At 40.5% G+C, this 26,270-nt stretch overlaps 1 protein-coding gene across 5 annotated transcripts in view; it reads right to left on the reverse strand.

The window, feature by feature from the left end:
* TPR (translocated promoter region, nuclear basket protein) overlaps positions 1 to 26,270 on the reverse strand; it is a 247,582-nt gene that overhangs the window by 81,938 nt on the left and 139,374 nt on the right. For all 5 annotated transcript variants that reach the window (XM_030205416.1, XM_030205413.1, XM_030205412.1 and 2 more), the window contains exons 22-27: positions 21,450 to 21,619; positions 20,493 to 20,645; positions 9,559 to 9,675; positions 8,500 to 8,703; positions 8,085 to 8,269; positions 1,385 to 1,532 (exon numbers count right to left, since the gene is read on the reverse strand). In XM_030205416.1, coding sequence (XP_030061276.1) covers positions 1,385 to 1,532; positions 8,085 to 8,269; positions 8,500 to 8,703; positions 9,559 to 9,675; positions 20,493 to 20,645; positions 21,450 to 21,619 — 977 coding nt within the window. The remainder of the gene's footprint in view (positions 1 to 1,384; positions 1,533 to 8,084; positions 8,270 to 8,499; positions 8,704 to 9,558; positions 9,676 to 20,492; positions 20,646 to 21,449; positions 21,620 to 26,270) is intronic.

The raw sequence follows: 26,270 nt of genomic DNA on the forward strand, positions 1-26,270 counted from the left end.
GGACTACCATGAGACTTGGAATACACTGAGAGAGGCAACTGGAGCACCCGAATGAGGCTCGGAACGTACGAAGAGAGGCAGTTGGGGTGCCAGAATAAGGTTTGGCATGGCCAGAGAGGCAGCTAGAATACTAGACTGAGGTTTGGAACACTCACTGGTTGAGTGATGACTATCATCCAAAAAAAACACAGGAAGCTGTTGGAGTTGAGAGGAAACAGAGGGGCTCTGAGGAAGTAAACAACAGCGTTGACTCTTGTGGGTATGGGAAGGAATGGATCTTAGTGGGAATGGATGGGTATGGGTTAGATTCCATTGGAGATGGGTGAAACTTTTGTCCTCATGCAACTCTCAAGTGCATATTTTGGATTAGTTGATGTTCCAATTCTCTCACTACAATTGGCCCAAAATGCAACTTCACAAGTTATTACTAGCAGAAATACTTTAAGCAATTGTTCGTAAAACATAAATATGTACCTTTTCCGTTATTCATTCAAAATTGTGAAATTTTCTTCCAGGTGCGTTAGGTCTAAGAAAATCTACTTGTCATTTTGAAAAACTGAAGCATACTTTTAACACAATGCTTCAATATTATGCAAGAAAAAGTGCCTATTTTAGAAATCCTCGTTTTAATGCATTTTTATGTTTATAATTTATTTATATTTTATTGTTTTTATTAGTTCTGCAATTTTTATGAGTATTATTCTGTGATCCACTTAGTATTGTAAAAGATAGATAAATACATACATAAAATATGCTTGCTAATTGCTAATGATACAACTCCAGAAAACCACTCTGGGCTTCATCCTGCTGCATGCTAATCTGGATAAAAGGTCCCACAAATAAACCCATTTATCTGATGCAATCTTTTTTTTTCCTGTTTTGGAAAGACTGGTTTTGCTGATTGTATCTTATTTTGTTTCTTACATAGGTCAATCTTTGACTACAAACCAGAATCAACTAGATTTAAGAAAATTTCAGATTAAGTTGAATAATCAAAACACAAGTTCTACAACATATCAATCTACAGCACAAAGAACTTTTGCTTGCCATGAACTTTAGCTAATTTCCTTCTCTTAACAAGAGATTTTATTCTAGCCATAAGTTCTTGAGGTGGAAAGGATTTCATCTAATTCTTTATTTTCATACAAATCAGATTCCACTTCATTATCCTTTTTCCAGGGCAACAGTTTCAGCAAAGGTAGTCTCCTACCACAAGATGGGCATGCCATTCTACTGGATGCAGTATTGTGGTACTCTACTGCTAGCAATTAAACACGGCTTCTGTACAGACTATCTCCTTGCATTTTAAGCACAGCATTTAGAAAGGTACAGGTAAACCCAGTGTCAGGACCTAAAAGGTTTTGATATCAGAAAAGGAACACACCTGGACCTTTTCTCTCTCTGCATTCAGGCTATCTTGCAGCCCTTGGAGCTCCCTCTCCAAGTGTTCCACACGCTTACGGTAACGCAAACTTTCCACTTGGGCCACATCAAACTTGGTTTCTGCAATCTCTTTCTCCCGTCGCACAAACCTGCAATATGTTAACAGCTCAGCTCAACCAGAAAAAAACATTTGAAACGGACACTTAAAACTATTCCTTAATCCTCCCCACCTGAAAAAAAAAAAAAGCGTAGCTGCTTACCTGTAATGGGTGTTCTCTGTAGACAGGTTATATCAACCATACAAGTAGATGTAGTTATCAATGGTGCTCAGAAAAACCAAGAAAGTTTGTTTTGTGAAGGAATGCAAGAAGGACCAAAGTGCTGCCCTACAGATATCCTGTGACAGAACCAAACTATTTTCAGTCCACGAGGATGCCATGGCCCCTGGTGGAATGCATTTTGAAGGCCTGCAACCGTCCCTTATGGAGATATGGAGCCTATCGCATCTGCTTAAGTCAACAAACTGCGTTGCTATTCCTTTGTTCACACTCCAGTAGAATTCAAACAAACATCTATCTAAAATTCTCTATCTCAGCAAATAAGCTAGCAGAACTCTCTTAACATCCAGATTTAACAAACGCCTCTGTCCTTTGTCTCCCTTGGCATCACCTAAGACAGGGAGAGAAAAGGACCGATTCAAATGAAAAGCTGTTACCACTTTGGGGCGAAAGAAAGGCACAGACGTAACACCACCTTCTCACTTTAAAACAGAAAAGGCTCCCTGCAAGACAAGGCCTGCAATTCCAAGATCCACCGGGCTGAGGAGATGGCTACCAAGAACACTGCTTTTAAAATACAATTCGTCAAAGGCTCAAAGGGTGTAGACACCAAAGCCAAAAGTGCCAGATTCAGATCCCACAGAGAAACCACTGCCCAGGGAGGCGGCCTGATGAGCTTAAAACCTGGAAGAAAATGCACGACATCTGGGGAAGATGCCAATGAGTTCTCACCAGCCAAAGGCTCAAAGGGTGCAGACACCAAAGCTGACAATTGCCAGATTCAGATTCCACTGAGAAACCACTGCCCGGGTAGGCGGCTTGATGAGCTTAAAGCCTGGAAGAAAATGCATGACATCTGGGGAAGAGGGCAATGTCTTCTCATCAACAAAACCTCAGAAACAAGACAAGGCTGCCAAATGAACCCTTCATGGATGACAGCGCCAGCCCCTTATCCAAACCGTCGTGCAGAAAGTCTAAACTTTTGGCCACAGAAGCACACAAAGGGCTGAACCCTCTCTCCTGACAACAACCTTTGAAGATTCTCCAGATCTACAAATAGACCACCTCCGTGACTGCAACATGATAGCTATCACCGCCAAAGAGAAACCTCACTTTCACAGCCTCACTTTCTCAAGGGCCAAGTGATTAGCACACAGCTATGGAATGCATTACCACTTTCCATGAGAAAAATCCACGACCTAACTAACTTGCGGAGGTCACTGAAGACCAGCCTGTTCAAAAAGGCATACCACAACGATTCAGCCTAACTACCAGATAAAGAAACTCAAGCCAGAACTAGACAAAACCCAACCCAACTCTCTATACTTGACTACCAAAGTCTACCCTACCATGAACGAACTTTAACACAATACCGCTCTATCTCCTACTCCGAATATGAACTCTTTATACCCGACTGTTTAATCTACTATGTCAATCATGATCTCTAATGTAATACCACTGTATCTCTCACTCCGGAAATGGCGATCGCCATGACGGAACAATGTAAGCCACATTGAGCCTGCAAATAGGTGGGAAAATGTGAGATACAAATGCAACAAATAAATAAATAAGAGTATGGAGATGTGTCTGGCATAATAACTAGTTCTTGTAACAACAGAGCTGCCCTTCCCTGCAACCATACGGGAACACCTACTGCTGGGCACATCAGATCCTTATACCACAGCTGTCAAGGCCAATCCAGGGCTACCAGAATCAACAAGCCATGATGACTTTCTATGAGTTGAAGAACCCAGCCCACCAATGGCCACGGGTGTGGGAGCACAAAGGAAGATTTGCTTCAGCCAAGATTGCAACAAGATGACTATGCCTTCTGACAATGCTTCTCATCTTTGACTGTAAAATTCAGGTACTTGTGCATTTCTTGCCGTGGCCATAAGATCCATGAAACTAAGACCCCCAAGTGTGAACAACTGCGTTGAGGGTCTTGCAACCCAGACTCCACTCCACAGAGTCCAGGGAATACTTGCTTGGAAAGTTTGCCTGAATGTCATCCACTCTTGCTGTGTGTAAGGCTGAGAGATTTGTCAGATCCATCTCCACCCAGGCCACAAGCCGGGCAGCTTCGATTGCCACTTGACCCCTCTTTGTACTGCCCTGGTGGTTCACAGAGGCCACTGATATCGCATTACTGGAGAGCACTGGTACCACTTTTTCCACAAGGGTTGCCTGAAAAGACTGCAAGTCATGATGAACTGCCTGAGTTTCTAGTTTGTTGATCGACTAGAGGGTTTCCAAGGCATTCTATCAGCTCTGTGTCACGTGCCTGAGGACAGTGAGCTCCACATCCTGTGATATTGGCATATGTAGTGGTCATTGTCCACGTCGGAGGTTTCAGACTTATGGGCAGTATGGAGCCACCGGCTTGCTTCTACCCATAGGGGAGTGCACTGTCGAATCATGAAGGTGTGGGGACCACTGAGACAGTAGATCCCTTTGCAGCAGATATGGTGCAGTGGGCCAGGGCACATATACCTCTACTTTGGCTGCCATTGACCCCAAAACCTGAAGATAATCCTTGGCTTGGGGAGCTCTGGTCATCAGGAGATTGCAGATCCTCCCCCAAGGCAGAAATATTCTTTTGATCTGAGTGTCAAACCAGACTCCAAGGTTCTCCAGGGACTGAGTCGATACAAGATGACTTTTGGCAAGGTTTACCCAACACTGGTGCTCCAAAATACAAACGATTTGGGAGGTGATTCTCTCACTCTCCTGAAAGGATTTCCCTCGAATCAACCAGTCACCAGGACAGGAATGTACCAGAATTCCCTCCATGAAGAGGACTGCTGCCAGAATCACTATTGCCTTGGAGAACGTGAAAGGAGCCATAGCCAGCCCGAATGGAAGGGAGCAAAACTGAAAGTGCCACCCTACATAAGAACATAGCTATAGTGGGTCAGACCAATGGTCCATTTAGCTCCGTATCTTGTCTCCAACAGTGGACAATTCAGGTCACAAGGACCTGACAGAATACCAAATAATAGAAAGATTCAGTGGCTTTCCCCATATCTATCTCAATAGCAGACTGTGGACTTTTCCTCCAGAAACTTGTCCAAACCTTTTTAAAACCCAGATACACTAACCATTGATACCACATTCTCTGGTAATGAGTTCCAGAGCTTAACAATACGTTGAGTGAAAAATTATTTCCTCCTGTTCATTTTAAAAGTAGTAACATGTAACTTCCTTGGGTATCCCACAATCTTTGTACTTCTTAAAGAGTAAAAACTGATTTATGCTTACCCCTTCTATACCACTCAGTATTCTGTAGACCTCAATCATATTCCCCCTCAGCTGTCTCTTCCAAGCTGAAAAGCCCTAACCTCTTTAGCCTCTCATATGAGAGGAGTTCCAACCCCTTTATCATTTTGGTTGCCCTTCTTTGAACCTTTTCTAATTCCGCTATATCTTTTTTTTAAGATATGGCAACCAGAATAGTACACAATATTCTGGTTGCATTCAAAACAAGATAATTGAGAGGAAAAAAAAAAAAAAAAAGAGGAAAATATAGTCAATTAGATTCAATTGGCTAGCAAGGGAAAATTCACTCTAAGGGATATTTTTAGCTAATTCCTTAGGCTAGATGCAAGTATGTAATATACATATATAGGGAAGCCCTTAAATATTTTAGATCTCTGCTTCTATCTGTTAATATAATGGCAAAACCCATGAAATTTGGACCGAACGAGGCGATGAAAAAGAATGAATGGAGTGGAGGAGTGGCCTAGTTGCAAGTACACCGGTCTTGCAATCCAGAGGTGGCCGGTTCAAATCCCACTGCTGCTCCTTGTGATCTTGGGCAAGTCACTTAACCCTCCATTGCCTCAGGTACAAACTTAGATTGTGAGCCATCCTGGGACAGAGAAATATCCAGTGTACTTGAATGTAACTCACCTTGAGCTACTACTGGAAAAGGTGTGAGCAAAATGGAAATAAAATAAAATAAATAAATAAATAAAATAGACAGATAATAGCGCAAACTGTGATATTTACTCTATAAGTACATAAGTAACGCCACACTGGGAAAAGACCAAGGGTCCATCGAGCCCAGCATCCTGTCCACGACAGCGGCCAATCCAGGCCAAGGGCACCTGGCAAGCTTCCCAAACGTACAAACATTCTATACATGTTATTACTGGAATTGTGGATTTTTCCCAAGTCCATTTAGTAGTGGTTTATGGACTTGTCCTTTAGGAAACCGTCTAACCCCTTTTTAAACTCTGCTAAGCTAACCACCTTCACCACGTTCTCCGGCAACGAATTCCAGAGTTTAATTATGCGTTGGGTGAAGAAATATTTTCTCCGATTTGTTTTAAATTTACTACACTGTAGTTTCAACGCATGCCCCCTAGTCCTAGTATTTTTGGAAAACGTGAACAGATGCATCACATCCACCTGTTCCATTCCAGTCATTATTTTATATACCTCTATCATGTCTCCCCTCAGCCGTCTCTTCTCCAAGCTGAAAAGCCCTAGCCTCCTTAGTCTTTCATAGGGAAGTCGTCCCATCCCCGCTATCATTTTAGTCGCCCTTCGCTGCACCTTTTCCAATTCCACTATATCTTTCTTGAGATGCGGCAACCAGAATTGAACACAATACTCAAGGTGCGGTCGCACCATGGAGCGATACAACGGCATTATAACATCCTCACACCTGTTTTCCATACCTTTCCTAATAATACCCAACATTCTATTCGCTTTCCTAGCCGCAGCAGCACACTGAGCAGGTTTCAGTGTATTATCGACGACGACACCCAGATCCCTTTCTTGGTCCGTAACTCCTAAAGTGGAACCTTGCATGACGTAGCTATAATTCGGGTTCTTTTTTCCCCACATGCATCACCTTGCACTTGCTCACATTAAACGTCATCTGCCATTTAGCCGTCCAGTCTCCCAGTCTCGTAAGGTCCTTCTGTAATTTTTCACAATCCTGTCGCGAGTTAACGACTTTGAATAACTTTGTGTCATCAGCAAATTTAATTACCTCGCTAGTTACTCCCATCTCTAAATCATTTATAAATATATTAAAAAGCACATATATTAAAAAGTCCTAGCACAGACCCCTGAGGAACCCCACTAACTACCCTTCTCCATTGTGAAAACTGCCCATTTAACCCCACTCTCTGTTTCCTATCCTTCAACCAGTTTTTAATCCACAATAGGACATTTCCTCCTATCCCATGACCCTCCAATTTCCTCTGTAGCCTTTCATGAGGTACCTTGTCAAACGCCTTTTGAAAATCCAGATACACAATATCAACCGGCTCCCCTTTGTCCACATGGTTGTTTACTCCTTCAAAGAATTGAAGTAAATTGGCCAGGCAAGATTTCCCCACACAAAAGCCGTGCTGACTTGGTCTCAGTAATCCATGTCCTTGGATGTGCTCTGTAATTTTGTTTTTAATAATAGCCTCTACCATTTCCCCCCCGGCACAGACATCAGGACTCACCGGTCTATAATTTCCTGGGTCTCCCCTGGAACCTATTTTGAAAATTGGCGTTACATTGGCCACTCTCCAATCTTCCGGTACCACGCTCGATTTTAAGGATAAATTGCATATCACTAACAGTAGCTCCGCAAGCTCATTTTTTAGTTCTGTCAGTACTCTAGGATGAATATCATCCGGTCCAGGAGATTTGCTACTCCTCAGTTTGCTGAACTGCCCCATTACATCCTCCAGGTTTACCGTGAAGTCAGTAAGTTTCTCCGACTCGTCCGCTTGAAATACCATTTCTGACACCGGTATCCCAAATTTTCCTCAGTGAAGACCGAAGCAAAAAATTCATTCAATCTCTCCACTATGTCTTTGTCTTCCTTGATTGCCCCTTTTACCCCTCAGTCATCCAGCGGCCCAACCGATTCTTTTGCCGGCTTCCTGCTTTTAATATACCGAAAACATTTACCACAATTTACCACTAATATTTGCATGATGTCAAAACATAGTTTTCAACCACTATAAAATCTAATATTTTGGAAGAGTTTTTCCATTATTTCAAGATGAAAATACTACACATTAAGGGGGATTATTTTCCAAGGAGTGCAAAGTTTGCATATACTTTATTCTCAAGACCGTTTCACTTTGAAGACTGCTGTGGGTACATATTACATGTGGTCACTTGCACCTGCTTTTTTCTGTGGGTAGATTTTTGCTGGAAATGTATATGTGAAGATGTGGTTTCCTCTCTTGCAAACAAATCTCCAAGAATGCTTGCTCTCAATACAGCTAAAAATACATAAGCTGTGGAACAACATATCGACTTAAGCACAATGAAGGAGGGCATTTTTCTAAGAACTGATTAAAAAGGATAAACATGTTTTTTACCCAGTAAATAGCTTTGAAAATTGTCTGCTTTTAATTTATGAGGGTTAACCAAAAAAATAGATAGATGAATAAAGTGACTTACTTGAGAATTTCTAGGATTTGCTCTTGTGATTTCCCTTCCTCACTGAGTGAGACATTTAGTGGTTTCTGTATGCTTTCTTGTACAGAAGATACCATCTTATTACTTAGGTTTTCTATCTGTTCATGCAGTAATCTGTTCTGTTTTTCTAAATCTTCACAGCGTGATTTGTGCTTGGTCATTTCATCCTGTGAACACATCAAGAAGAGGTCCATCAACAATACTGAAAGGTGAGAAGTTTAAAATCTGTTTAAAATGGTGCTCCTCCAAGTTGACAAGCTTCAAAAATAAACAATCTTTATGCACTCCTTTTTTTCTCTAAGAAAAGGGTTCTTACTATTGGACTTTTATTGGGGGAACAAGCCCCATAAAGCAAGTATGGAAGCTTACCAACGTATCTCAGACTAATCAAGGTTACCTTCAGCATTCTTTCACACTCCTCCCAAGAGGCTCTACTCTCCAAAAGTTGGGATTCAGCCTTCTGCGCAGCCTCCTCAAGCTTTTGCCGTACCGAAGAAACCTTTGAAGTCTGCTCCTTAATTGCTTGTAGAGCCTCTACATCGGCAGCATGAAGCATTAGCTCTCGCTCATACTTATTCTGAGCTTCCACAGCAATCTTGGCCTAATAAAAGAAACCACAAAATTGGAGACATCACCAACACTGAGCATTAAAGTTGACAACTGTTTCTCTAACAGACAAGAAGGAAAATTACAGGCAGATAAGTAAAATTACAAGGCACATGATCAACTATGGGGTTGCATTCTCTGCTGGTAACTGGTTATAAATACAGTTCATCATAGCATTATGATGAAAAAGTTAACTGACAGGAAATAAGGATAAGGTTACAACTTTTTTTTTTTCAAACATCTTGGAGCTAAGCCCAACTTCCAACAATATTATAGCGCTGCATAGCTAAAAATGTCCGGCATCTTGGGTGCAAAGGTCTAACAAAAGTTGGATTCATTTAGAGCAGAAAATAATAGGCAATGCCCCTTGTGAGCAATATCATGGTTATCACCTCAAGAAATCCGAACTATCTCCACCTGTGGTAACCCCTATACTAAAGGGATGTTAGAGATAAGGAGGCACTCTCGAGTTAGCCTACTTAAGGACAGGATCTCTTGCCTATATGGTTTGCTATGGACTTTTGACCTGGGAGGGAGGACACTTCTTATAGAATATGGGAATCTAGAGGATTTTGTACTTAGATGAAGGTCAAACAATGAATTTTGTAGAACTGGTGAATAAATATGTTATACCTGCTGCCAGTACTATACAATAAACAGCTTTACCTTTTTTATAACAACATTTGAGCCTTGTGTCTATTACTCTTAGTGTTAATGTGCATAGGTATAACTTTTGGACTGTGAATTTTTGTAAGATATCCAGAGTGCTAAAAGAGATTATACTTCTCACTCACTGCCAACCTTTTTTGGGTTTGGTAATATGTGCTTTGTCCCCATAGTCGGAACTCACCTGCTCTGTGCAGTCCCGCCTGCATTGCTGTTCATTACTCACAGCTGTGTTTGCCCTTTGGAGGGCTTCCTGCAGTTCTGTCTGCATGCTCGAGAGACTCTTCTTTAGCTCTGCCAGCTACAGGAAAGTATAAATAAAATGAGCAGATTGCCACAGACTGAACACTTCAAAAGTCATTTTCTCAACATCAAGGGTTTGATATTTAGCATAGTTAAAGCAGGAGAGAGTCCTGTCTTTTTGAACCATACTCAACGTCCTGAGCGAAGTCATCAATTACAATTCCTTACACTACCTCCTGATCTCTTTGTTCCCTTGATTCTCATAGATTGGTTCTCTCATCACCGAAACATGCTCATTATGAGTCTACCCGGCACTCCGCTTATTATTTCTTGGACCCTTCTCTTTTTAACAGTTTAACCTCCTTATTTACGTAGCAAACTCTCTTTTATAAGATTCAAATCCCTCCGCGAAGCTTACTTTTTCGAATTGGCTTTTGGTACAAAATTGCCTACGGTAGAGCCTAGTTGACCTGTATTCTACCTCTTATTTAAGGCTAAGCATTTTAATTTTTTGTTCTCCTTTAGTTAGTTTGGTATGTGTGTGCTATGTATAAGTGCTTTGTCCTATCTGCAAATGGCATTCTTTTCTAATTTTTGTCTTGTTTTTATTAATTGTAAGCCGCCTTAACCCCAGTCCTTGGAATTTGGCATATTATCAAAAATCTAAATAAACATAATATTCATAATAATAAACAAAATATTCAGCGGCACTTAACTGGGCAGTCCCACTGAATAGCAAGCTCCAACTTCCACGGCACTGCTTGGTTAGTGCCGGGTTGGTCCGTGGGTAGGGAGGGGAACGCCGACAGTTATGTGGGCACCAGCCATATTCAGTGCTTGTGCCTGAATAGATAAGAAGGCAGACAGGACTGCCTTTTGTGAGGTCCTATCTTTGCAATGTTTTACTATGTGGATGCCAGCACTAAATATTGCTGGCACCCAATTATTTTCTGGGTCGGCAGTTGACCCCGGATAGTTAATACCAGAGTCCGAATATCTGTGCTTAATTCTGTCTGTGGTTTAAAAACTGCTGACTACTATAGGCTGAAGGGCTTAATTCTGTCTGTATATTACCCTTTAAGTTGCAATGTTAACAGAAAGAAAGCTATATTTAGAATATTTTCCATAGAAAAGTGGTACTGGGTTCTATTACACATGACAAAGAATGCCAATTCACAAAACCAAAGGAGTATATTAACATACAAAATATATTAATTATAAGTGAACGTTGGCATAATATAGGAAAGACAAATGCAAAAACTAGTACAAAACTATACAAATAAATTTAACAACACAGCTACACCATATCTATCTATCTATATCCACCCATCCCTCAATGTGAATTTTTGACAGGTCTTGCAGAGTTTAATACTGTCAGGTTTAGATTATTGCAGTATTTGTTATGCTGGACTGCCTGCTGTGCATATTCAAGCATTGCAAGGTGTGATGAATTCTACAGTTACAGTTAGGTCTCTTATAGCCCGTTAATACCAATTTCATAGTTCAAAGCGGGTTATACCAAGAAGCTTTAAAAATAATCTAAGATGTAAAAAAAAAGTGAAGAAAATAACTGAAACAATCCACCTAACAAAATAAAGCAAAACGATATAATAAATCATTTGTTACTTATTAAAAAGCAGTCTTCAGTCCCTTCTTAAAGAGACCATAAGTGGGTAAATTCCATAATTTGATAAAGAGGGAATGCCACAAACTAGCTGCCTGATAAGTAAACAGGTAAGGAAATATTCTCTTAGAGGTGATCCCCAAGGACTGGGAAAAGTCAATAAAGATGAAACTCAGGTATTATGAGATTGATTTGGAATTGAGTAATGCACTAAAGAGAGCATATATTGTGGTATTAATCCACAAGTGATCTTAAATAAGAGACTTCCCATTTTAAACAACACCCTTGCCTCAATAGGGAGCCAATGCAACTTCACAAAACAGAGTTTAATTTTATCTGATTTCTTTAAAGTTCATTTACTATATAGTTTCTCTAAACATGAGTAAACTACTCCTTTTCTTCAGAGGTTGCGATGGTTATCCATGCAAGATAGGATTAAGTTCAAGCTTATGGTGATGGTTAACCAGTGTGTACATCATGAGTTATCCCAGTATTTACTGGATTGTCTTCACTGGTACCATCTGAGGCGGGCACTTTGCTCTGACAACTTCTGTACATTGGAGGTGCCTGACTTTTGACTTTTTCAATTGGAATATACCAGGAGGAAAATTTTTTCTGTAACAGGCCCAGCAGAATGGAATAAACTCCCAGATGCCTTAGGAGACAATTCAGGACTACTTAAAATACTGTTGAAACAGTATTTCTTGATACAAGATACAATTTGACTTTGGTTTAGCAAGGATGCAGCGTAGTGATGAATCTGTCTGTATTGTTTTTGTTATTTCTTTGTGTATGTTAGTAATTGATATGTTTTATTTCTATTACATATGTTTACGTCTAATAGCGCTTTAGAAATGATTAGTACTAGTAGTATCTTGTACACCATTCTGGATAAGAGCGATATATAAGTGGTAATAAGTGAAAATGAAATGAAATCTTTATAAGAGCTGTACCGAATAGCATATTTTACTATTTGGATGAATATAAATAATGGGCATTGCACTTTAACATAAATAATAAAAGAATCAACGTGAAATCAGAGATCAAGTGTTCATTTCAGTAGGATTTAGCACAGTAGAGCCCTGGATTATTTATATTTGAATTTAAATCACTATTTGATGGAATACGAATAATATATTCGGGGCATAATCAAATTCTAATATTTGTTGAAGATCTAATACATATACACCTATATATATGGAATACATAACCAGTACGGTAGAGATTGGTGTGAAACGGAAATAAATACTGGACTAATTAAACAGACGCAGAATTAGGGAGAGAGATGACTATTTTTTCTTAACATCTGAAAAATCATACTCAAGAAAAGGGGTCAAACAGCCAAAGATCAGTACTTGGATGCTCAAACAGCTTAAGTGTTTCATGAGATTATGAAGCAAAACATAATTCGGATTGCTTTCTGTCCCTCTGTCTCGGTCTCTGCTGCTGGTGAGCTGATGATCGAGATGAATATTTCTGCCTAAAAATAATTTGCATGTTCTCCTAATCCTAATAAATATTATCCCTCTAATATCCAGGTGGTAGCAGTGTTCTTTTGTCTGCAACCAGTGCTAAAATCGGAAATTCAATGTCAGGCCCTGTCCAGGTATTGAATATTTTCTTTTTCCAGTCAAGTTAATATTCATACTTAAATGACCATGGGTTAGTGGATAAAGATAGATCAGTAATTTATGTGGTTTTATTTATCCGCTAAACCTGGCAACCTACGTCTGAATATCAGGATGTAACTGGACTCCATCCATGGAAAAAACAGCTTGGAGTTCAGTGCTAACTGGTCATTTTCAGTGGCACTAACCATAGCAAAATAACAGAAATAGAACACACCAACAAAAACATAGCAATTATAAAAAAAATATTAAAAAAGCATTTAGGAATCCCAGTAGAGAGGTTTCAAGAATGCTGAAAGAAAGACAGGTGTGTTTTATGAGAGAGCAGGATAAAGGATGCACATTATCCCTTTCAACTTCTAAGCAGCTTGTAGATCAAAAGAATAAACACAATCTGAAGTACCTGTATACAAATGCTAGAGCCTAAAAAATAAGATGGGAGACTTAGAGTATATAGCACTAAATGATAAGGTAGATATAAAAGCATCTCAGAGACTTGGTGGAAGGAGAACAATGGGACACTGTGTTATTAAGGTACAAATTGTATCACAATAATAAAGAGGATCAAATTGGAGGGGGGGGGTGCACTATATGTTAAAGAGGGAAGTGAGTCAAATAAAATAAAGATTTCACATGAAACAGATAGCAGAGTGGAATCATTATGGATACAAATTCCACGTGTGAAGGGAAGGCATATTCTTGTAGGGCTGCACTACCGTCTGCCAGGACAAAACGAATAGACGGATGAAGAAATGTTTATAGAGATTAGGAAAGCTGGCAAATTGGGCAATGCTATAATAATGGGTGATTTCAATTACCCTGCAATTATCCGGAATAGGTAGAAAAATGAGGCCGTCAGCCATTTTCTGTTCCAGGGCGTCTTGGAGACGGATGGAAAGTAAAAATGCTTGGAGGAGAAAGAAAGAAAATATTCCCCTGAAGCAGCTAGGAAATAGCGAAACAAGGCTTCCCTGTCGGGATTTGAGGAATTTTGAGAATATACAGCATTGAGGTCTGGATTGAATGGCAAAGACATCAGCATATTAAGCTAAGTACAATTTCCAAGCTTGGACAAGTGATTTAAGTCTCCTATCAGGTTTGTGGTGGCACATGACAGTGCTCCTTTGCAAGAGTATGTGGAGTTTTTTTTTGTGAAGACATATGATTGTAAACGGTTCCCTCATTATATCTAAGGCGTGTCCTTTAAAAAGGAGGTGGAACCGAAAGTTCTGAAGTCTTTTTTTCTCCACTTTTTTATGGTGTGCCTATCAGAGTGCCCTCAAACTTATTGTGTATGAGGTAGAATTGTTCATGTATTATTGATTTCAATTACCCCAATATTGACTGGATAAATATTACATGAGGGAGTGTCAGGGAGATAAAATTTCTAGATTTATTAATAAACGACTGCTTCTTGGAGCAACTGGTCCAGGAACAGACAAGAGGGGGTGCCATTCTGTATCTGGTCCTTGGTGGCGTGCAGTGCATAGTGCGAGAGGTGGCAGTGCTGGGTCCCCTGGGAAACAGTGATCATAACATGAACCCGCAAAGGAAATCTAATGTTGCTGCATTTAATTTTCGAAAGGGCGACTATAATAAAATGAGGAAAATGGTTAAAAAAAACCCTAAAAGGATCGGCTACAAAGGATAGGATACTACATCAAGGGTGGAAGTTATTTAAGAATACCATCTTGAAAGCCCAGTCCAGATGCATTCCACGTATTTGCAAAGGTGGAAAGAAGAGAAAACGATAGCCAACATGGTTAAAAGGTGAAGTAAGGGGATGGAACTCCTCCCGCATGAGGAAAGGCTAAAGAGGTTGGGGCTTTTCAGCTTGAAAAAGAGACAGATGAGGAGAGATTTGATTGAGGTCTACAAAATCCTGAGTTGTGAAGAACGAGTAGAAGTGAATCGATTTTTTACTCGTTCCAAAAGTACAAAGATGAGGGGACGCTCAAGGAAGTTACATGGAAATTCTTTTAAAACAAATAGGAGGAAATATTTTTTCACTCAACAAATCGTTAAGCTCTGGAACTCTTTGCTGGAGGATGTGGTAACAGTGGTTAGTGTATCTGGGTTTATAAAAGGTTTGGACAAGCTCCTGGAGGAAAAGTCCACAGTTTGCTACTGAGACAGACATGGGGAGGCAGCTGCTTGCCCCAGGATTGGTAGCATGGAATGCTGGTAATAACTGGGTTTCTGTCAGGTACTTGTGAACAGTCACTGTTTGGAAACGGGATACTGGGCCAGATAGACGATTGGTCTGACCCAGTATGGCTACTCTTACGTACTGTCCCCCAATCCGAGTAGCAATTTTTGCTATTTGTCCAAATATAATTAGACATTATTTGGCTAAATAAGAATACCAAATATGAACAATTGGCAATAGTATATTAACATAAACCAATGTAATTACTAATTAAAAAAAATATATTAGAAATGGTCATTTCTAATACTTAAACGGTTAGATAGGCTTGACATTTGTTTATAATGTTTTTTTAAAAGCATCACTATTATTCTTTATTTCTACTTTACAACTGAGAATTGTTCTTAGGAGACCAATTAAAAGTTTGCTAAGTTTGATTTAAGAAACACCAAATGTTTTACGTTTTATGGGAAATGCAAGTTCTTCTTCCAAAAAACATGGCCCCCAACTGTACTGCACAGCCTTTCACTTGTTGAAGGAATGGTCAAAAAATGCTTTAGCATGTTAACTGAGATTTGATTGAGTTTTTTTGATTCAGTTTCCACCACAGAAAACAGGGATCTGCAAGGAATTTATTAATTTCAGTTTCCAGGTCTGAAGTTAATAATTTTTTCTTTTACATAAGTTTTATCTGTAGACTAATCATGTGAGTTATTTCAAGTAATTCCTTAGAGAATGGGATATAATAGTCAAGAATATTTAAAAGAATATTATGATCAACAGTATCAAATGCACTGGATAGATCAAATTGAAGTATCAATATTTTGTTGCCAAAACTTAATTCTCTCTTTATGGAATCATGAGCTTCTAATTTTAAACTAAAACTTAATACGGATAAAACTAAGTTTCTAATTGTAACTAACCCTCACCATCCTATGAAGCTTAGTAACTTTACTATTAAGAACAAAACCTATTCCCTTCAGTCATCAATGAAAACCTTGGGAGTCACAATAGATCATTTCCTCACCCTTGAAAGTCAAGTTTCTAAGTTGACCTCTCGAGTGTATTTCACTCACTTTGGAAGCTAAAGAGATTGAGACCATTTTTCTCTAAATCTGTCTTTCATACTTTGGTTCAATCCCTTGTCCTCACCAAATTTGACTATTGAAATTCCACCTATGCTGGACTTAAAGGCGGTCTTCTCAAAAAATTACAAACAGCTCAAAACACTGCTGCTCATCTTATATGTAGATCTCCTCACTTTGCCAAAGCCACTCCTTTTTTTTTATATGAGCTACACTGGTTACCAATGAGAGATAGAATATCTTTCAAATTATGTGTTTTCATTCACCAAATTCTGTTTGGTCAAGCCCCATCATATATGAATAATCTCACTGAATTACTCCTTCATAATGCCGTTTCATCATCTAGAGAATATCTTGTCTTACAGATTTGGAATTCTCTTCCTAAATCAATCAAGTTTATAGTTGATTACCTAACTTTTAGAAGTCTTCTAAAAACACATTTCTTCAGCCTGGCCTTTTTGAATACAAAGAACTCTATTTGAATTTTACCCACACCCTTTTCTTAATCTCGTTTCCCATCAAGTTCTGCCTAATTATGCTCTCACCTATCCACCCTTAATTATTTGTTTGTCCTTGAGATAGTCTAAATACCTGGTTACTTACTGCACATGTATTAATTTGCTTCTTGAACTTATTGTAATTGGTGTTATATTCTGTACATTATTGTGTTTTATTCACTTTATTGTTTGTAAGCCACACTGAACTTGAATCTATTTCGGGCTATTGTGGGGTATAAATGTCATGAATAAATAAATAAACTGTTCATCAAGGTCCATTGCTGAATGTTTTGCTCCTTATAGTGGGACAAGGTAATGAAAATAGTCCCTATCCCCACTAATTTAAACATAGAAATAAGTCGCACATAGCTTGAAGAAAAAAAACTGATTATATAGCTCACCATTTCCAAGTCTATATAGAGAGGTGTGGTAGCTGTGTTAGTCCACTTTTATCTATCTACTTTTCATTTCTATAGCACTACAAGGCATACTCAGCGCTGTACACCATACACAGAAGACAGTCCCTGCTCAAAGAGCTTACAATCTAGATAAGACAGGTAAACAGACAGAACAATTAAGGGTAAGGGAATAAAGAGGTAAGGACAAAGGACAGGGTAAGTGAGTTAGGAGTCAAAAGCAGTGGTAAAGAGGTGAGTTTTGAGTTTGGACTTGAAAACGGCTAAAGACGGGGCTAGACGTACAGGCTCGGGTAGTCTATTCCAGGAATGAGGTGCAGCGAGATAAAAGGAACGGTGTCTTTCCTACGAAGAGAGGCTGAGAAGGCTAGGGCTTTTCAGCTTGGAGAAGAGACGGCTGAGGGGAGATATGATAGAAGTGTATAAAATAATGAGTGGAATGGATCGGGTGGATGTGAAGCGACTGTTCACGCTATCCAAAAATACTAGGACTAGAGGGCATGAGTTGAAGCTACAGTGTGGTAAATTTAAAACGAATCGGAGAAAATTTTTCTTCACCCAACGTGTAATTAGACTCTGGAATTCGTTGCCGGAGAACGTGGTACGGGCGGTTAGCTTGACGGAGTTTAAAAAGGGGTTAGATAGATTCCTAAAGGACAAGTCCATAGACCGCTATTAAATGGACTTGGAAAAATTCCGCATTTTTAGGTATAACTTGTCTGGAATGTTTTTACGTTTGGGGAGCGTGCCAGGTGCCCTTGACCTGGATTGGCCACTGTCGGTGACAGGATGCTGGGCTAGATGGACCTTTGGTCTTTCCCAGTATGGCACTACTTATGTACTTATGTACCAATAGAGGAGAAAGGGACAGACAAGAGAGATTTATCAACAGAATGGAGCACTCGAGGGGGAACGTAGGGGGAGACAAGAGTGGAGAGGTACTGGGGAGCGGCAGAGTGAATGCACTTATAGGTCAATAGGAGAAGTTTGAATAGAATACGGAAACGGATAGGGAGCCAGTGAAGTGACTTAAGGAGAGGGCTAATGTGGGCATAGCGACTTTGGTGACTTTTAAAGGTAATCAATAGAAATAAAACAAAACAAAACATGGAAAAGAAAATAAGATGATAACTTTTTTATTGGACAAGTCTATACAAAAATAAGAGTCCATCAACTGTTACAGGCTTCAGCTGTGTTCTTTGGTTGTCCATGGTTAAGTCCAGTGAATGAAAAAATGTCACTTCAGATGAGGTACTGGTTGTTGGAACAGATAAAAGATGCTTTGCAGGATAACTTAGTTTAGGCCAAACTAGCTCCTTGCTCTGCCAAAATGACGAAACATTCTCATAATTTTCCAAGTTTAAGCTGCTGTTCTTCCAAATCCGTGTGCTGTTTTGGAGGTATTACTGCTTTAAATACTCCCCACTGCAAACCATGATCTTTACCACCATTACTGCAGTAATACTGAGCAGATCCACCCCATGCTCACCACAGTATTACAGCTTTCCCTATTAGCCTGTCGCACTAGTCCCTTATCATTTACTTCAGAAACAAAGCAATATAGTCCTCCTTTGCTTTAACATTACACCATGTAATATGCCAAGTTCCATTCTAGTCATATCATTGGCCAGAAGCTGATGCAGATCCAGTTCTCATTAAATAGCACGTAGATGAGATATTTCAGTTAGATGAAATGTTTAAAATGTCCAACTAATTTTCTTAACTTTATTCTCCCAAACTTCTATAACATTAATTTTATTTATTTGTTACATTTGTATCCAACATTTTCCCACCTATTTGCAGGCTCAATATGGCTTACATAGTGCCGGAATGACATTTGCTGTTTCCGGTGTGAACAAATACATTGTGCTGTTGTGGTAAGATGAAGTTTAAAAAATCATGAATACATAATTGGAGTTTGTGAGCAAAGCAACTCATGCTATGTATCTTTGCATCTCTCAGAGCTTTTATATGTTAGCCCCAACTAACTTGTAAGACAACATAATTTGGTTTTTCAGAATATTCCAATTGCCAGCATTTCTGACAGAACTTCAGTTAGGCGAGCTCCTGTGTAGCTTCCATAAAAATGATCACAATGCATAACCGCAAACTGTTGCTGGAACTTATTGTTGATCCAGTGGGTGTTAACACAAAGGATTCAGTTGTGTTTTCAGGAGTCCAAGAATCAGTCCAAAAATCAATTTAGCTTTATCAATGACATTTTACACATTTACCTTAATCCGTTCATACACTGAAGGGATCATCTTTTTTGAAAAATATATCCCTGATGACACTTTGTAGCTGGGCTGTAGAACGGATGTGGCTTTTTAAAGCCGACATTTTCAACAACAGAGAAATAATCATACAAGTTTCTCCATGCTGGGCTGATCTGAACTTTCCTTTACAGTTTATTATTTCCGGTTCGACCTTTGTGTTACAAAATGAACATTCATATATTATCAGTTTTTATATCTTACATAAATTTAGCTATTTTAAATGGTGTAATTTAGGCTTAAATTTAGCTATTTTAAATTGTGTAATTTAGGCTTTTGTATGTTATAGGAATGCTAAAAAAAGAAAATGGACATACAAAGTACTTTACACTAAAGGACAAAGGTCAAGCAAAGCTATATGCACTGTGTGCAAGACACTGATTTTTCACAGTGTAAGCCAGTTGATAATCTTTACAACCTCTGCTTTAAATAATAATTTAAAGAACAAGCATGATGACAAACATAAAAGCATTCTGGTGAAAATTGCAAAAACCTAGAAAGTTAATTGATCTTAAGTGATTTTATGTCAAAGAAAAAGCAGTGGGATAGACAGCTTCTAGGGTGGATGTATAAGGCTACTGGTGAAACGATAGCCATTGATATTCACTTTTTACAGCGTTTTTATTATTTATATTCAGTTTTAGATTTGGCCAAATACAAATAATGTATTTGGTGTACTATTTGGGGACAAACTAGTCTGAAAACAAACATTCGGTATAGCTTTAGTTCTTGAGGTCAACTAATCCAAAAAAACGTTTTGCCTCTACATGGAGCTCTTCAGTCTAGAGGGCTGACTGGAGATATGATAGAGGTCTATATAATCCTCAGTGCAGTGGAATGAGTAAATGTGAATTAATATGTTTACTTTTTCAAATAGTACAAAAACTAGAGGACAAACCATGAAGTTATTATGTGGTACCTTTAAAAACAAAATTGGAGAAATATTTTCGCTCAACGTACAATAAGGAGAATAAAAAACTAGAGGACACACCATAAAGTTATTAAGTGGTACATTTAAAAACAAAATCAGATTAATATTTTCACTCAGTGCAAAGTAAGGGTGTCTACGCATGGGCATGAGTAGGCATGTATATAATGTTGAAGAGAGAGTTCTGAATTTTGACAGATACTTATACTAATAACAAAATTATTATGCTTAAAGACTAACCAGACATCTTCAATGTGTAATGTATAAACCCACCCTACCTGCTCCTCCATATTGCCCACAGCTTTGTGCTTCTCATCCTGGAGTTCCTGTTTCTCTTTCTCAGACTCCATCAGTTTCTTTTCTAGTTGAGCCTGATACTCTGCAGAATCCTTCAGACGGATTTCTATGGTGGTCCTGGCCTCCTCAGTTACCTTTTCAAGAAAATAGAATAAAAAAGGCTAAACTTTTTCAAAGCTTTAAAATGAGGTAAAGGGTGAGTGCTATTCATCTTAAAAATAATCCACTCTATCTGAAATACAAAAATACAATGGTCTTTAACCATTCAAAGCAGTACAAGTTTGTTTTATTTTTAACATCTCTTCTTGTTGACCATATCAGGACTTGCATAGAACACTGTTTTCAATGTTTCTGAACTCTGAAAGAAAAATGTCACTTCTGTATAAATCAAGTTACAGAATGTTAATACAATTTCTTTAAATTCAGTAGCGTCAGCATCTAGCCTATGTACATATGATCTGTTTTTTGATAACTAAATGGCAACTCCAGCTATCACACTGAAATATGATTTGCTGGGAAGTTTGAATTATTGTGATACTGAGGCAGACAACTCAAATTTGTGAAACGTGCAGAAATCAAAAAGTTTGAGAACTGCTATAAAAAAAACACATGCATATGCTCTGAAAATAAAATCTTTTGTTTTACTTTTCAGTGGCTCATCCTAATCCCTTTGCAATTTCTTTGCACACAAACAGAAGAGTGACAATACAGAGCATAATCTCAAAGGTCTGTGGAACCAAAGAACTTCCTCCTGAGTGTAACCCTCAAAACACAAGAAGCCCCGAGTAGTTCTTATTTCTTCCTCCTTCAGTTCATCATATTACTTTTATAAGTCAATGTTTAACATCTGTGAGATTACTAAAATCTCAAGTTTATGACAGCTGAACTATGTTTGTAACTCTTTAGAGCTTTATTTCTTCTAATTCTGGCTGACCCACCTGTTTTTCTTTGTTGAGAGACTCCTCCAGACTGAGCACCACTGCTTTGTACTGTTCCACGTTGCTGCTGCTGGTCTTCAGTCTCTCCTTCAGATCAATAACCTGTTCTTCCGCCTGCCTTAGCCGAGTTTTTAGTTCTTCTACATTCTCCCCATTAGCGGTAGATTGTTCTGGTAGAGAGAGAGAAAAAAAACACATGTGGTCTTAACCTGTAATTCTATTTTGTAATATTTCCACACTCTGTTTAGTGTTGCAATAGATTGGAATCATCACTGGAAGACTGATCATCTGCATGTCTGAGGGTTTGTGCAAAAGTTTCTATGAGTAGGATATCTGATCAACTACCTAGACACTTTCCCCACAGACATTCTGTAGACCTACAAGAGAAGGATTGCTAGGTAAGTGCTACTTACTGCATTTTAACAGCAATGTTTGAAGCCTTGGCATGGCATTCCTGTACAACTCTACACTTTAGCAAATGCAACCATATGTTGAATACCATATCTGAATACTCATTGGCAGTGCCACATACAGACGGAATTTACTATTCCTGGAAGAGCGTTAAAATCACTACAGTAATCTGCAGTGCATTGTAAAATGCCACCAATCCTGTCAGTGCGCAAGCAGAAAGTCACACAAGCTGCTGGTATTTACATTAGTCCCCCTCTCCCTCCCTAACACCTAAGCCCTGGTATGTTTATAAAAATTTTTTTATATACTGTCTTTTTGTGGTGTCTAGCAGCACCCACTCACCTGGTGGACACAATATGACCCCTCCTTCTCTCTGCCCACCGAAGATGATTCACCCTCATCTCACCCTGACTCGACCCCCCCCATTCTACTACTACTACAATTTATCATTTCTATAGCGCTACAAGGCATACTAGCTGCACCCCCACTCAACATGATCCCTCTTCCCCTCGACTAAAAAAAAAAATCCTTAGCATCTAGTGGCATCCCCCACTTATTCTCTCTCAGGTTCATCTGACCACCATTTAAGTCATACCTTAAAAGAGGCAAGAGCAATGCCTACTAGCTCCTGCCTCTGGCACTGCCATCATAGAAAATGGTGGTGCCTAACCCCATGCAGTGCCATCTGGGATTGTACCTAGGCAGGGTCAGGTGCTATTTTCCCGGATTGTGGCACTGGAGACAGGAACAGATGGGCATCACTCTTACTTCTTTTGAGGTACAACCGGGAAAGGGGCCGACAAAAGGGTTGGGTGGGTGAAGGATGCCATTAGGCACCAGGAAATTTATTAATTTGAGTAAGGGGAGGAGGGTGCCAATAGAAACCAGGGATTTTTAAAAAATTGTTTTATATCAGTGGATTAGGAATTGATTATTGAGAGAAAACAGAGGGTAGGGTTAAATGGCCATTTTTCTCAGTGGAGGAGAGTGAATAGTGGAGTGCTGTAGGCATATGTACTGGGAACGGTGTTATTTAACATATCAATAAATGATCTGGAAATCAGAACGACGAATGAGGTGGTTAAATATGCAGATGACACAAAACTATTCAAAAATTGTCAAAACACTTACGGATTGTGAAAAATTACAGGAAGACTGGGCATCCAAATGGCAGATGAAATATAATGTGGAGAAACTCAAAGAGATGCACATTGGCAAGAATAATCCAAATAATAGGTACCTGATGCCAGGGTCCACCTTAGGAGTCTGCACTCAAGAAAAAGATCTAAGGTGTCACTGTAGACAATACACTGAAATTTTCTGCCCAGTGTGCGGCGGAAGCCAAAAAAGTAAAAAGGATGCTAGGAATTATTAGGAAAGGGATGCAAAATAAGACCAATATTATAATGCCTATGTATCGCTCCATGGTGCGACCTCACCTTGAGTACTGCGTTCAGTTCTGGTCATAGTATATCAAAAGAGATAAAGCGGAACTAGAAAAGGTTCAAAGAAGAGCGACCAAAATGATAAAAGGGATGGAACTCCTCCCGTATGAGGAAAGGCTAAAGAGGTTAGGGCTCTTCAGCTTGGAAAAGATACGCCTGAGGAGGGATATGATCGAGGGCTATAAAATTCTGAGTGGTGTAGAACGGGTAAAATGAATCGATTTTTCTCTCTTTCAAAAAGTACAAAGACCAAGGGACACTCTATGAAATTACATGGAAATACTTTAAAAACAAATAAGAGGAAATATTTTTCCATTCAAAGAATAGTTAAGCTCTGAAACTTGCTGCCAGAGGATGTGGTAACAGCTGTTAGCGTTATCTGGGTTTAAAAAAAAGGTTTAGACAAGTTCCTGGAGGAAAAGTCCATAGTCTGTTATTGAGATGGTGTTATGATTGGGGTCAGAATCCCTCTCAAACTTACCTCTTTCCTGGGGGTCAGCTTCTTAGCTGGTTTCTGTTTTTCTGTCCTGTTTAAGCTAGCTCTCTCTCTCTCTCTGTGCCGGCTGCTGCCAGCATGGGGCTAATTGCCTCACTTCACTGCGGCTGTGGGTGTGGACTGAGTTGCTCTACCTCTCCCTGGGTGTACTGGCTTCAAGAGCTTCTCGGTGCTGCATTGATGTGGGTTGGGCCTCTCGGGGTTTCAATGTGTTCTGCCTGGCTCTAGGGAGAGTGACATCATCTGGGAAGGCCTTGATAAGGAAGTGGTGTTCTTTCCTTCAGGGCCTTCGCAACGTTTGCTTCTGGCTACTTGCTTTAGGTCCAGGTTAGTTTAGTGCAGTGTGCACTTGTGACTTGTGTGTTTGACTTCCCTGTTTTTCCCTTTGGCTCCTCTGCTTTCCCTTTTGTTACGGTGAGTAGCACTGCTGTTAGTGCAGTGCTGGAGCTTGGTGCTGGGAGCACCCTTGTTAGTAAGTGCTTAGGAAGCACCTTTTGTTGTTTGGGGATTTGGCTTTCCTGCTTGTTTCCTTGTGTCTTCCCCGCTTTTCCTCGTGTCCTGTGTTTAGCTGCTGTAGCTGAGTGCTTAGGAAGCACCGGGGTGAGAACCCATGTTTAGCTGCTGCAGCTTGGTGCTTAGGAAGCACCAGTGTTAGGTCTGGCGTTTGTCTTCCCTTCCTTTTCCCTTGTGGCTTCCCTGCACTTCTGTTAGTGTAGGGCGTAGGGGCACCCCTGTTAGTTTCTGTTAAGAGCACTGCTGTTAGTGGAGGGCTTAGGAGCTCTTTGGTTGGTGCCGGGCTTAGGAACACTTTTGGTCAGTTTAGGAGTTAGGCGCACTTCAGCTACAGCCTGTTCTAGTCCTGGTCCCTGTGTCGTCCAGTAAGTCCTGCCGGCTACTCAAACCCAGGAGCTCAACTCCTGGGGGGCTTAGTAGCTAAGTGCAGGTGAAGCTGTGTGGATCAGTCCGGTGTGCTCCAGTCCAGTGTTCCAGTCCTGTGTCCTCCAGTCCGGGGAATTCCAGTCCGTGTGTTCCGGCTCGCTGGGTGGTGCCTGCAGTCCCTGCCGGTGTCGGTGTGCTTGACCAGCGTTGGTTGGTGGGTTTTGCCTGCTGCTGTCGCTCCTCGTCAGCAGCCCAAGGGCTCACGTTTGCTCCAGAGCCCGGCCCAGCGGGCTCTGAACCTGAGAACCTGACAGATGGACATGGGGGAAGCCACTGCTTGCCCAGGGATTGGTAGCATAGAATGTTGCTACTAATTGGTTTTCTGCCAGGCATTTGTGACCTTGATTGGCCACTGTTGTAAACAAGATACTGGGCTAGATGGACCATTGGTCTCAAGTGCTGTGAGGTGTATGTGTGAGGGGGGGGAGGGTGATGTAGGACTGCTGGATTCGCGGGGGGGGGGGGGGGGGGGGGGGTGGGGGGTAGAAGAGTTGTTGGACATGCAGAGGGAGGAGGGGCCCAGCTACCCAGTGGGATTATGATGAACTACCAGGATGCGACTGGGCAGAGAGGGGGAGATACCAAACTACCCAAGGGGTACCGAGAGAGAGAGGGGAGGAGATACCATAGTGGGGAGAGATGTGCGACTGTGGTCAGTGGGAGATGGAAGGAAGAGAGGGGGGGGGGGAGATGCTAGTCTCACAGAAGTAGGGACACATGCTGCACTAGGTATTGGAAAGAGAAAGTCACACACACTGTCCTGTTATGGGATGGAGAGAAGATAAGAGAGAGATGCTGAACACAGGGTGAAGGGTGGAGAGGAGAGACAGAGGACCATGTGGGAAGAATAGGAAATGCTGGGCCATGTTGGTCAGGGAGGGTAGAGAGAAAGGAGGAGCTGGACATGGAGAGGGATAGGATCACAAGGGAAATAGATGGCATGGAGCGGCATAGGGATAGGGACATAGAAGGTCAAAGCTAGATAGAGAGGGTATAGGGACACAGAGGACCAATGCTGAACCTGGGGGGGGGGGGGGGGGGGGGGGTTAGGGAAACAGAAGGGAAATACTGAACATGGGAGAAGCCTATGGTCAGGGAAAAGGGTGATGCTGGACATGGGGACAGGGACACAGAAGGGTGTTGCTGACCTAAGGGGGGTAGGGACACAGAAGGGAACCTATGCTCAAGGAAAAGGGTGATGTTGTACATGGGGGGATAGGAGTGATGCTGAATGAGCGAAGGGGGGGTTGGAATATAGAATGGAGACGTTGGGCAGGATAGGGAAAGGGACAAAGAAGGGAAGATGGATATGGAGAGAAGACCCTGGCAAGACAGAGGATAGTAGAAACCAGAGATGGGACCAATAAAAAAAAAATCAAATGACCAAACAGCAAAGGTAGAACAATAATTTTATTTCCTATTTAGTGATTTAAAAAGGTTAGTTTTGGAACATACAACTGCCAAAGTTGGTATCAGACATGGCTGAAATCAGGGAGAGGGTATGAGAGAAAAAGGGGCTGGCAGAAACCC

The sequence above is a fragment of the Microcaecilia unicolor genome, chromosome 6 (assembly GCF_901765095.1).
Source record: "Microcaecilia unicolor chromosome 6, aMicUni1.1, whole genome shotgun sequence".
NCBI lineage: Eukaryota > Metazoa > Chordata > Amphibia > Gymnophiona > Siphonopidae > Microcaecilia > Microcaecilia unicolor.